Below are 12,484 nucleotides of genomic sequence, written 5' to 3'. Positions count from 1 at the left end.
GTGATCGTATCATCGAGATTCCACTGTACTTATGTTTAAACCCATTTTTCTCAAAACATTTTTTTTTTGCATTTTATAGTTACACGAGCAGTGGTAACTTTTTTTGTAATAAATACTTTTGCATAAAATTTTGTGTGCTGTTTCTTTATACATTAAGCTGTGCAGTGAAGCAGAATAACCAAAACTGAGCGCTGACTTTTCATACTATGGGCAATATTTTAGGAAAACAATCTGCCACGAGTTACATTTTTCGTTCTTTTGATGATAACACACTATCGCTCCAAGATATGGCTATCATGGTGGTTGGTCGCACAGCTTATTATCCCTATTATGTACCTGCCAAGTGGCATTTGTATCGCGCCTACCATTTCGTAGTTATGATGGTTGGCGCAACACTCATATTTTGGCGAATTTTAAAAAATTATAAAAAAATGTTTTTTTAGTTTTCATAATTCAGTCACCTGAAAGGTGCCAACTACATAGGCTTTACATGATAAAAATGTAACAGCAGCTTTTATTTTTTTTCTTGAAGGTGGTGACACACCTTAACAAGAAGCATAATATGGCTACATTTGCTGCCGTTTTCCTGATTAGCAGGACTTGAATCACTGCTGGCGTTGCGCTCTTATAACTCGGTATCATTATGCTCTTATAGCTCGGTATGCTTAATGTGAACCTGCCGCAATATCACAGTGGCTATGGCATTGCAATGCTGAACTTGAGGTCACATGTTCGGTCTCAGCTGTGGTCGCCGCATTTTGAGGGGGGCGAAAGGCAAGAACTCTCGTGTATTAGATTTAGGTACACATTAAAGAGCCCTAGGTGATCAAAATTAATCCGGAGTCCCCACTATGGCATGCCTTGTAATCAGCTCATGGTTTTGGCATGTGGAACACCAGAATGAAATTTTTTTATTCGTTATGTGGTCATTTTTCTCAACGGTGATGCTTGGAGAAAGAACATGCAACACTTGATTGTAACGTTCTCAGTTGCAGCAATGATAACTGTTTATCTTTTTGTAAAGATATCTTCTGGTCTGTAGCTTAGAGTGTCTGTGCACACATAGTGGTTGATCAATTGGGTCTTCACTTTCAGAGATGCGCCTTGCAGAGATGTCGTCCATGGGTATCGGCAACAAACCTTGCCTTGATATTCGCCCCAGCAGTGACCAAATCAACGACCGCTCCATCACTTTCCAGCAGCTTAGCCGAAGTATGCAATAGAATTTCTACTTTCTACATGTTCCTTGATGTCATGTGCTGGTTGTTATTTGCTAATTGTTACTTTTGCATTCTCCTTACTGATTTTCACTAAATGGCTTATATGAATGCATTGACCAGTAGCCTGCTGACTTAAGTCTTTTGGTCTTTGAACAGAGCACTGTGTGTATGTGTGTGTGCATGTATGTGAGAGAGAGAGAGAGGAAGAGAGAGGTGTGGGAGAGTAGCACGGTGTAACAAAAGAATATACACTGTGTATATATGGGGGAACACTTGCTTTTTGAACATTATAGGTGTTAGTGTTGAAGTGTTGGGTATTTTTAGCAAGCAAAGCCTCATTCAGTGTTGATCATTGCTAGTAGTGAAGCTTTTTAATGATTTGTAGTTTTCTTTTTGTTGGTATATGTATATCCTTCCCATACTTAGTCTTGATGTAATGGAGCCTCAAAAAAATGTCTGCAATTTTAATATTGCTAAGGGCTTCTCTCCTGCTTATTGTCTCCTGCTTTATAAAGAATGTAGCTGGAACATTCCAGTATTATCAGCTATTAGGTTCAGTGACTCTCATCTTGGTTGTTTTAGTAAGGGTTGAAAAGGGGAGGCTCGCTGTTTCTTGTTCTTCACAGTAAATGACCTCCTTTGAAAGGTGTGGAACACGCTAGTCACACCAGCCAATGTGACTCTGAAAATGTGGCATTCTGCTGCTAAGCACAAGGTCAAGGGCTTACCGTATTTACTCGCATTATTCTTGTACTCGCACAATGCTCGCATCCCCACATTGGCCATCAAGAATTATAATTTTATCTTTCTCTGAGCAATCATCGCATCCTTGAAAAATTGCTGCAGCGACTGTCTGCTTGTTTTTCCCATAATGATAGCGCATGGCAGCCGAAGCACACTGTGGATGCGTGCAACCACAATCCAATCCAAACCAAACCACAAGTGGCGAGGTTTCCACGATTTTGTGAAGTTTCCGAGCTGCACGTAGATAGCTAATACTGGCATTGTTTGTCTTCGTGTTGCTTTGCCATAAGGCCCTATGGAAGCTAGGCTGGTTTCATACTGAAGGCCAACGTCGACAGTGGCAATGCGGTAAGCCATGAGGAAGTGATAGCAATGTCAGTATTGACACTGACTCTGAATAGGTCGGCCCAGAATCACATTATTTATTCGTTTAGTGACTCCAGGTTCAGCTACTGTCTACAAATAAAGGGCCTTTGCAATTCCTGCTTGTGTAGAACTTGTGCTTTTATTACAAAGTTAAATGTTGCTGGGTAGTAATATTTTGTTTGAGCTTACAGTGGACTGCATGAGAACCACTGAATTTTTCCTTTTAGCACCTAGAACTGTCTCGCGGAATATTTTTTCAGCGTAATTGCGTACCCCCCAACTTTAGACAACGTTTCAGCAAAAACAAGTGCGAGCATATGTGTGTAAATACGGTAATTCCTGGCTGCAGTGGCTGCATGTAAATGGGGACAGAACACTAAAATGGCCACTTACTGAAATTTTGGTGGACATTCACCAGCCTCATGTCACAAATAGTAATTCAGGGCTCTTTTCTATGGCACCCTTCATTGCCAGATGTTGTTTTGGGAGCTAAAGAAAGGAACCTGTAAATGTGCACTAGTTGATTTGCAAATTTTAAGTTGCCCACCTTGTGCGTCATGGAGATGGATAAGAAATATGAATGGGACAAAAGTGACAGTATACATTTCCAAAAACAGCCTCATTGGTAGGCAACACTTTTCTTATTCCCATTTGTCGGCATTGATTGGCATGCCAAATGTAATGGGAAGTCTTTCCCTGTGGTACCCCTTCTTCAATTATTTTTTACTAGTTGTGTTGGCCACAATGTGGTATGCTAATTATGCCTGGTTCTTGCTTGTGCAGCTGCACCCCGACTGCGCAGTCCTCTTGGTCTCCTGGAGTTGGGCCGGGAAGGCGGAGCCAGCAAGCGGCCTCATTCCATCATCTCTGTGAGCTCTTCGTCCTCATCATCGTCAAGCCAAGGCTCTCTCCACTGTGCCCTCAACCTGGGATTTGAGGCTGGTGATAGCCCTCGACCTCTACAGCGGTCATTGACCCACCAATCTCACTGCTCTACAGGTAAGAAACAATTGTTATAGGGCAATATTGTTTTCAAGTTGGTGAGGTGACATAAACGCATTCATATCTGGATTAATTCAAAACTAGATTATGCCAAGCAAGCAAGTGCATTTCATCAATAATCAACTGAAATTGACTGAAAAAAGTGTTTAGTTATCTTGTGGATGGCCAGGTTTGTTGAAAAAGCTTTTCCTTCAAACATGACGCATGTCTTGTGTGGATTTCCCCATGGAGGTAGGAAAAGAACTATGAGGGAGCATCATGGAATAAAATTGAAGCCAGAAAATGTCAGCCTTACATATGGTCATGCCATGGTAAGTTTTAGTGTCATCCACCACTGCGCTGCGCTAGCTGTGCTCTGCTCATGCTCGTTCGCAAAGACAACAGCTGTGACAGCACTGTGCCGTTGCTGCATTCTCACTGAAGATGATAAATGTAAACGACCCAATTTGCACAAGCATATCGAGAGAAAATGTGCGCAGAGCAGTTGGCAGAGCACCCAAGCAAGTGAGCATCGACTTAAGCCTACCGAGAAGCAAGCACACTGGGCAGAGTTCGCCGAGCGCATGGTCTTGTGTTGGGCAGGCTTTTTGAGAGAGAGAAAAAAGCAAAAGAAATTCATCATGAAGAGTTAGCGTGCGAAAGCTGCCTGCACGATGTAATTCTCCCTCCTAGTTTATTTCCTCCTCCATGGATTTCGCTTACTGCAGCCTTGCATAGTTTCCTTGAGAAAAGAAAATTGCATATACACCAATCATTGTGGCGTGTGCGGGTCTGTGTGTATCATCAGCCAATGGACACTTGTTGGTACTGTCAGAATGTTCACCTAACAGCCAATCAGCATCTGTTCTGGTAAAGTAAGTTCCTCTCAAAGAGAGAGAGAGAGAGAGAGAGAAAAGACGAAAGTTTTTGTTTCAAATGTCTTTTTAGTAGCTAAATTTCACTAGAGCAGAAATTTAGGCATGTTGGCAATGATAATCTCAAACAAGGGATTTACTATCAGAGCTTTGAATGTTTCTTCTATGTTACACCCCCATTTTAACCACTGTTGTTAGAAGCCAAATTTTATTAAACTTCTATATGTAATTATATGCTATATAGAACTCATATGCAATTTTTTTGTGAGTTGGATATAAATGGGCTTGGCTGTAATAGTTCTGTGCAACAGTTCTGTGCAATTTCTCAGGTAAACACACATTGATGTTTATGTGCACTCCTAACTTTTGGGAAACACTGCTTAGAGAAACTCACCACAGAAGTAATTTTTTCCCACATAGTGTCTACTTCTAAGCTCCTTTGCTGCAGTGTTGACAAAAAGTTCTTAAACAAGTAGAAATGGCACATATATCGTAAATCATTCTGTAGTAAAGTCTGTTCATTATTCCGTGACTGTTGCTAACTAAAGTTCTATATACGTTTGACAGGACCATTCTATGTGTATGAATTGCCCAAATTTTCAGATTAACGACTGCAGTATCCCGAACCATTGCCCACTCCCACTGCCACCTGAAATTCATAGAAAAAGTTGGGTGGGCCATGTCTCGGGGACCAAACAAAATAAATTGGAAAAAGCTGGAAAAATTTATTTGCTCGGGGAGGGGCGATGACTCGGGATATTATGGTAGTGCCGAATTGATGAGGTTTCAACGCATTATCGACGGGCTTGTGTGAGGCCTCCAGAGGAGCGCCTTTTCCTCGCCTAACTGCGAATAGGGTGTAACTTTGTGTGTTGCTCTTGCTTTGCAGAGAGTGGTTTCTGCACAGATGCCAGCACCGCTGGGGACTGCAGTGCAGATGCATCATTGCTGATGATGCGAAGGCACCGTAAAGCAGAACGCAGTGATTCACTGCTGTCCAATGATTCTCTTGCTACGCATTCAGAAGAAGGATCCCACTGTGGAGAAGAGGTCGCCTCCTCACTGCACACCCAGGGCTTTTCACTGCATGAGTAAGAAATTATCATTACCATTATTCTGCACCATTTAGTTGTTGTTGTATAGCTGAGTATAGCTGTATAGTATAGATTTAGGGAAATCTACGACATAATGAATGTTGTTAATTTCCCTTTAAAACCATGTACTTTTTCCCCCACTGTTTTGTTGCACCGTAAAAATCTGCATAAAAGGTTTCTTTTTTTTCCAAATTTGGCATGCATAATCTCTGTCACATATTATATAGTCTAGTACTAAGACTTTCCACATTATTGCATGCACCTCACATTTTCAATTTTGAAATGTGGTGCAAAGCACCAGGCACCTATAGCCATTGTCATCAAGCGCTGCAATTGAAGTGGATAACCATATACATCTGTACCTGCTGTGTCAAAACATTTGCCAAATCCTGCATACCATGTACCGCGCCAGTGGTCACGCTCACCATCAGCCCATTTCAGCGTTGCCAAGCTGCTCAATGGCAGCTCCACAGAGGCTGAGAGTGATTTAGACTGCCGAAACTACCGCGGCGCTACAGTTCAGCTGGGGTTGATGACAAAAATGTGCTTTTCATGTGCAGCGAGAAGAGACGACCACAAAATGGCCTTCGAGGTCGGCAAAAAAGAAATGCCTTTTATGTGCAGCGGGAAGGGACAGAAGTCCATGGAGTCTCTGACTTCCCAAGAAAGTAGCTTTCCCAGAAGTTGAGGAAGATTTTGCAGCCTGCACCTACTTTAACGCGGCAATGCTCTCTGTATCTTGAAATGCATGTCATTCTACGGCAGCAAAACTCTTATTGAGATCGCTATTCAGAAAGAGTAGTGTTTGTAATGATATACAAATGACATCCTGTAGGTGGACACTGGCTGCACTTTGCATGACATCGTGTGTCTAATAATGCTGTATACACGGGGACGCAACATCGGCCGTATCAATCTGTGCCGACGGCTGGTTGCACCTTCCTTTAATTCACTGCAAGCGAGCAACTTTGAGCGCTTATCCAGTACTTGTTGTATTGAGCACTGGTGTGAGCGCTTTCCCAGTTTTTATGGTATTGGAATACAAGTGTAACTTCTCGGTCTTTTAACACATATTTGTGCTCATTTATGTAGAGCAGGGGGCAGTGGGTGTTTTGAATTGATTCACTTCTACTACTCATCTTGGTGATTTGTTTCTTGCTCAGAGTTTATATTTTATGGAGACATATTTTATGGAGTCATTCTTGCTTCTTCTCTTCTAAACAAGTCTGGACAGATTTAATAAACAAATGCAGTGCTTACAGGACTTAGCTACAATGATTGTGGCAAAATTTATATGCTTATATTATCATAAAGCACACAGACTGAAGTCAAAGCCCTCACTTGCTCTCCAGCAGCAGCGTTGACCTCAGGTGCTGCTGGTGATGCCAGTGTTGGTGCCATAATGTCATAGAGGGAGTGCTCTTGCCATTGGTTGTAAGAAACTATACATGAGGAAGCTGACAATGTTGTCTGTGACACAGTAGGGGAAACCACTAGAGTGAGTAGTGTAGGGGTATGATAGTGTCGTGTTGTCAAGACTTGCCAGTACTCCTTGTGCCAGTACACAGCAGTACATTGATAAGTACGGCTACACTTACTATGGGGTTGTGAGCGGTTGCAACTGTCAAAATTGATCTACCAGGTGACATTGCTGATACAAACTTGATAATAGATGTTCTTATTGTAACAAATATGCAGAACTGCTAGGACTCGAGTTCGAGCACAGCTGAATGCATTTAACTTGCTGTCCTCGTTAAATTCCTGAAACATAGTCTAGGACAGTGGTTCTCATATCCCCCCCCCCCTTTTTTTAAAGTGAAATGTAGTGTTTTCATTGGTTTATATAGCAGAAATTTACAGTGCTTGAGTGTAACTTCTAATATTATTGGGATTGTATCAGAATTTGATGGTATTGTTCAAAACATTTTGGTTGTTCAGAGTGTAGCATCTCGCATGTCTATTCACTTTAATGATTTTTTTTTGCTTTTTGTAACAGCCAGTGCTTAGAAAAGGGCAGCCAAGATGCTCTAAAAATGTCCTACATCTTGAACATAGCTTGTGGCCTGCCTTGTATTCTAAAGTTTGCGTGCCCAGAAAGTTAGTCCATAATGTTCTTGAATTGAAAGGAAATTTATTAGAATCGGTGCCATGACTTATTCTGTTCTTATTTGTCTTGCAGCACTTGACTACTGCAACAGCGACAGCAAGAGGAGCAGTTCTGAAAATGCTGAATTGCAGACCACACGATGATGCTTGTGTCTTTATTATTTTATTTTTGTCAAGTAACTTATTTCAACTGTAAAATGGGGCAAGCAATCGTGTGAAAAATCAAAAGAATGAAATATGGTGGAGTAGAGCACCACTGTAACAACCAGCAAACCTCAGGGTCCTTCTTGTCTTGTATTACTACTACCATTATTCGTGTTGAGTATTTTTTTTATCACTTAGTGAGGGTTCATGTTTTTTTTTTCCCTTAGTCCAATTTCATGCTGCCACGTCACCTGAACAGGAAGACATGAGCTTACATTGTACAATGTGCCATAGGAGTTGTGAAACTGGGTCTTCCTCCTCCTTAGCCCTCACACTCTGTAAAATTTACCTGAGATGTCACAAAAGCCCCCCCTGACAGGAGCAGGTGCAAAATTTTCAGTTGTGTGCTGGACTGTAAATTCTTTGGAGATGGGGGCAGTGGGCGGTGCTGGCCAATGCTTGATGCCGGTGTGTGTGCTCTCTGGATTGAGCAGTCCTTCCAACAAGCTGTCCGCTACGGGGGTTGTCTTAAAAGATTGCGCCAGCGCTATCAACTGGGTGACCTGAGTGTGGAAATGAAAGAGTCGTCTTTTCTTCCTCTTTATTTCCTCCCTTTTGGTTTCATTTTGCTGTCTCTTTTTTTTATCTACTTGGCACCATTTTTCTCATCTGCATTTCATGGCAACATTGTCTGTGGTTCTCCTGCTGTTTGCATAAGTATGCCTATATTCAAGACTGCCAGGAAAAGGAAAGAAAAAAAAATGCTGCGGAACAAATTGAATTGGGCTTGTTTGTTTTCTCAGTTCTGTTCAATGCTCAGTTGTTTCTGGAAGTTCTCCTCTTCCTCTGTGTTCCTTTCTTCCCATTTCCCTTGCCTAGTGCTCCTTATGGAAGCACCTGTGTGTGTGTGTTATGTGTGCATGTGCGTGCATGCAAGTTGAGTGTGCGACATGTAACGTGCTGTTGCATTCAAGTGTGAATGTACTAGCGTGGTTACAACGATACCTCGTATATTCCTATTATTTTTATTATTGTGGTTGCTTAGTTAAGCCTGATATTATTACAGCTGTCATGTTATTTAATTGCATAGAGGAGCAGTGCAGTTAGTTGGGAGTGTGCTAATCTTGTGAGATATCCTTAGAATGTTCCACTGTTTCAAATCTATCAAGTGATAAGCATGCTGAGAATTGTAAAATAGGGGATACTTCTAGCAGTAGAAAAACACTTATATTAGGAGCAGGCTGAAAAACTGCTGCTTCAAGCATTTGCTCTTCCCTCAGACTTGTACATAATTTGATTGTAAATGTCACAAATTCCAAATTTTCTTAATTGTTTCTTCTGGTCACTTATTCACTTGTGCCATTTTTGATTTAACTCTGTTATGAACCTTACTGGACCTGTGTTGTGATGCCGTGTTTTCTTTTGTAAATCTTAACACAGTTGTTCTGTGTACCTATTTCCGGTTTGTATAAAATAAATGTTTTGCCTAATACTTAGTGCGTTGCATTGTCATGTGTCATTTTGTCAAAAGATTATAGGGCTGGTGTCCGACGCTGGTCTTTTCTGATCTTCTAACTACACTCAATTTAACTGGCTGCAGGAAAGATGCAAAGAGGTGTACCTATCTTAAGCCTTCATTGACGGCACATATAAGTACCTCAAAGAAATGTTTATTTTCTATCTAAATGTGCACAACGCATAGAGATTAAGCATAATCAACGAAAAGAAAATATTTTGCGGAAACCTTTTCAGCAATAGCAAGGAATCTCCACGCAGAAAAGTGGAAGTGAGCTTCACCCCAAGCCACGTATAGCTTAGTTTCGAATTTGTGTAGCCAGCTCTTGTCATATGTGAACAATAGGTGCACATTTCATTTGCTTTTACATGATGTGTAGGACACCACTACTGCCGGAGACCTTGCATCGGTCTGTTTCCACTGACGGCTTTCAAAAGAAAGCGCGTCGCGTGCCGAACTTGTACCTCGTCCTGTGCACTTGCTCCAAATCAAAGCATGATGCTTGCTGCCCGTCATTCAGTGTTGGCCGAAGACATTTAGCCAGAAACTTTGTACTTAATACCGGAACTCTGCAAGAAAAAATGTTTTTCTGGTATGTTGCCGGTAAGCAACATTAATTCATTTTCATTCCATTTTATTTTCCTTCGTCAAAATGGAGGGGACTGGACTAAAAGTCACAGCAGCGACTTGACAGAGGTCCTGATTCGTCAATAAAAGGTTAATTAAGCTTAGAGCTACTGCCTTTTTGCTGCTAAATGTACAGTTGTGGAAGGATGCATTGGGTGACTGTGCATAAGTCGGCATACTCTCTCACGAGCACCCCTCCCTCCTTCCCTGCCCTCACTCGTACTTGCTAGGGCGTCGGTGAGTAAAGAAAGGCGTGAGTGGACGTGAGTATAAACGAGAGAGAGTGTGCACAGGAGTGCCGGTTAAACACGAGTACGAACGGAAGTCGGTGACTGATTTTAAGTCTACGTGAGTATATAAATGAGTTACTTTATGAGCGAGTGCCGGTGAGTGATTGCGAGTATGAGCGCGAGTGCATGCGTTCATGCAGGTAAGTGTTAATGCAAGAGATTATGAGTGTTGGTGATAATGAGTGGGCCTGCGTAGGAACGTATGAGTATCCGCCTATCTTGCCGACCTATGTGACCGTTTCTGTACGCACTGAATTGCTTATAAGTGCATAAGTCTAAAAAAAAAGGAAGAATTAGGGGAAATCCCCACTGATGCTTGCAAAACACTGTGGGCCGCTAATGTTCTCTTTACATGCGCCTACTGCTGACGCGCTGCTTATGTTCTGCTAATACTGTGGAAATGTTGCCCATATTCTGTAGCTATTGTGGGCAGATGAGTTCTCTAAATTTGGCATTTGCACCGTCCTTGCAGCATCGTCAGCTCTACGAGCTTCAAGGACGGTGCAAATGCTAAATTTAGAGAACTCATCATCGTCAGCTCTACGAGCTTCACGTTAAAGAACCCCAGGTGGTCTAAATTTCCGGAGTCCCCCACTACGGCGTGCCTCATAATCAGAACTGGTTTTGGCACGTAAAACCCCATAATTTAATTTTTTTTTTAGCTCTACGAGCTTCTGATGACGCCACAAAAGACGTCACCTCCGCACTATTGTTACAGCACAACCTAGAGTAGTGCCAGTCAGAAGATTTGACGTGTGGCAGTGGAATCGGTCTCGACAGCCATCTTGTTTGTGTCGTTGCCGCTCTTGTATATATTGTAAATACATCTTTATCTGCGACTTCCCCATCGTAACAATATGCTACGTGCAGCCAGGTTTTTATCCAGGATTTCAGTTCAGGGTGGTGGGGGTTGGTTGGACTTGCGTTGGCTGACGGTTCCATTTCACCACAGTCAACCACCAGTTGTTTCGACTCGTGTCCGAGCGGTCATTAAGAGTTTACGAACCTGGTGATGTACCACGGTTCCTGGTGATCAAGAGGTCCGGGGCGACTTCCAAGAGATGCAAAAAAGGGTATATTTACAGCATTTACATTTTGAGAGTTTTTAATGTACGAGCACAAACGAGCACACTCGCAGCACTGAAAGTCCGCTTTTTAAGCCCTTCCTTTCCCCCTTTCTCTCGTAGGGGAATTCAGTGTCGTTCTCGTCCAATCACAATCGCCGAAACGTTCGCAAAATCCCGCCCTTGACGTTGCACCGTTCCGCCGGATTACGCCTCCAAGGTTGCGCAACCGCCCCCACATACGGGCAACTGCTTGGCGACTTGAGAACCTCAACTTTGATCCGTTCCCACGCAAATTCTTACCGTTGGTCCCTTGCAAGAATGATGGGGCTTTTCATGAAGACCAGCTTGACAGAGATGGGCCGTCACGCTAAATAGCGTTTCCACGAAGGGCTGCGTTGTCGTCGTCTCAAGTGAGCTCTTTTGTTTGATTGTCACAGTCCACACCGTGACGGAAAAGAGCGACAATGTCGTTATAAACGATGCACGAGACCGATGACTGAATTCGTCTCGCCTATCAGCTTTGAGCTGTCGGGCAGCCGCAGATCCGAAACATAATGGCATGTCCATTAGTCTCGGGGGATGCTGGTCTAGTCGCCAGCTCCGTGGCCTTACAAGGCACCGAAGGCTGTGAATGGCATTTCATCTTTGCAGGTCTGTCAGTGCAGCATTCTTTGTCGAAAACAGCCGCCTGGCACAACTGTGCTAAATGCCAGTCGTAACAGGGTGTACGTACATGTGGGTTTATATATATATATATATATAGAGAGAGAGAGAGAGACCCCACCGAAAAGAAGTTTTTACAGCTTCGAGGGCTCAGTCTTCAATGAAAAAAAAAAACTACTTGGCCTTATGCTGTATGCTTGCGAGTGAAAGCGCGCGAGGACCGCGCGCTTTCACGGGGAGTGAACGCACGGCAGAGAGCAAAGGCGACTTCCGTCGCGCGAAAGGCCGTGGGGACGGGAGGGAGGGAGGGGAGGAGACGTTTAGCTGCGGCACCAAATGCGTATCTTGCGACCGGGCGGGGCGCAAGGGGAACTGGCGACTCACATCTCCCACGCGAAAGGAGGACAGCAAGAAGGCAGCGCGGGAGGGAGGGGTTGCGGCTTCTGCTTTGCGAGCAACTTGTACTTTGCGCGGTCGCGCGCACAGTATCTTGAAAGCGATCTGCAACACGGCTCCTACCTTTGTATGGGCTGTGCTTTCGCCGCTCAGTTTCTGTTGAAGCGATAGACCGCATGAACCTTTGCTCGCTGCTGCTGGCGCGCTTGCTCACGCCAGCGTTTTGACAGCGGTTGTCTGTGGTCACACAAACTACGCGCAGAGCTGTTGTCGACGGCGGCGGCGTTTTGCCCGCGTTCGCACCGAACGCGCTCGGCGTTTTGCCCGCGTTCGGCGTTGGTGACGTGTTTATGAAGAGCGTGCCAACCTTTGCCTGTACACCCTATGGCAGTGTA

At 43.5% G+C, this 12,484-nt stretch overlaps 1 protein-coding gene across 4 annotated transcripts in view; it reads left to right on the top strand.

Annotated features, from left to right (window-relative positions):
- The window catches only part of LOC119465271 (puratrophin-1), a 464,152-nt gene extending 455,123 nt beyond the window's left edge, over positions 1 to 9,029 (top strand). For all 4 annotated transcript variants that reach the window (XM_049669232.1, XM_049669230.1, XM_037726072.2 and 1 more), the window contains 4 exons: positions 1,096 to 1,212; positions 3,114 to 3,329; positions 5,076 to 5,277; positions 7,460 to 9,029. In XM_049669232.1, coding sequence (XP_049525189.1) covers positions 1,096 to 1,212; positions 3,114 to 3,329; positions 5,076 to 5,277; positions 7,460 to 7,466 — 542 coding nt within the window. In that variant the 3' untranslated portion in view covers positions 7,467 to 9,029. The remainder of the gene's footprint in view (positions 1 to 1,095; positions 1,213 to 3,113; positions 3,330 to 5,075; positions 5,278 to 7,459) is intronic.
- Positions 9,030 to 12,484: the final 3,455 nt, after the last annotated feature.

Source organism: Dermacentor silvarum, chromosome 1 (assembly GCF_013339745.2).
Source record: "Dermacentor silvarum isolate Dsil-2018 chromosome 1, BIME_Dsil_1.4, whole genome shotgun sequence".
In the NCBI taxonomy this organism is placed as follows: Eukaryota; Metazoa; Arthropoda; class Arachnida; order Ixodida; family Ixodidae; genus Dermacentor; species Dermacentor silvarum.
This window is presented reverse-complemented; position numbering and strand designations above follow the sequence as displayed.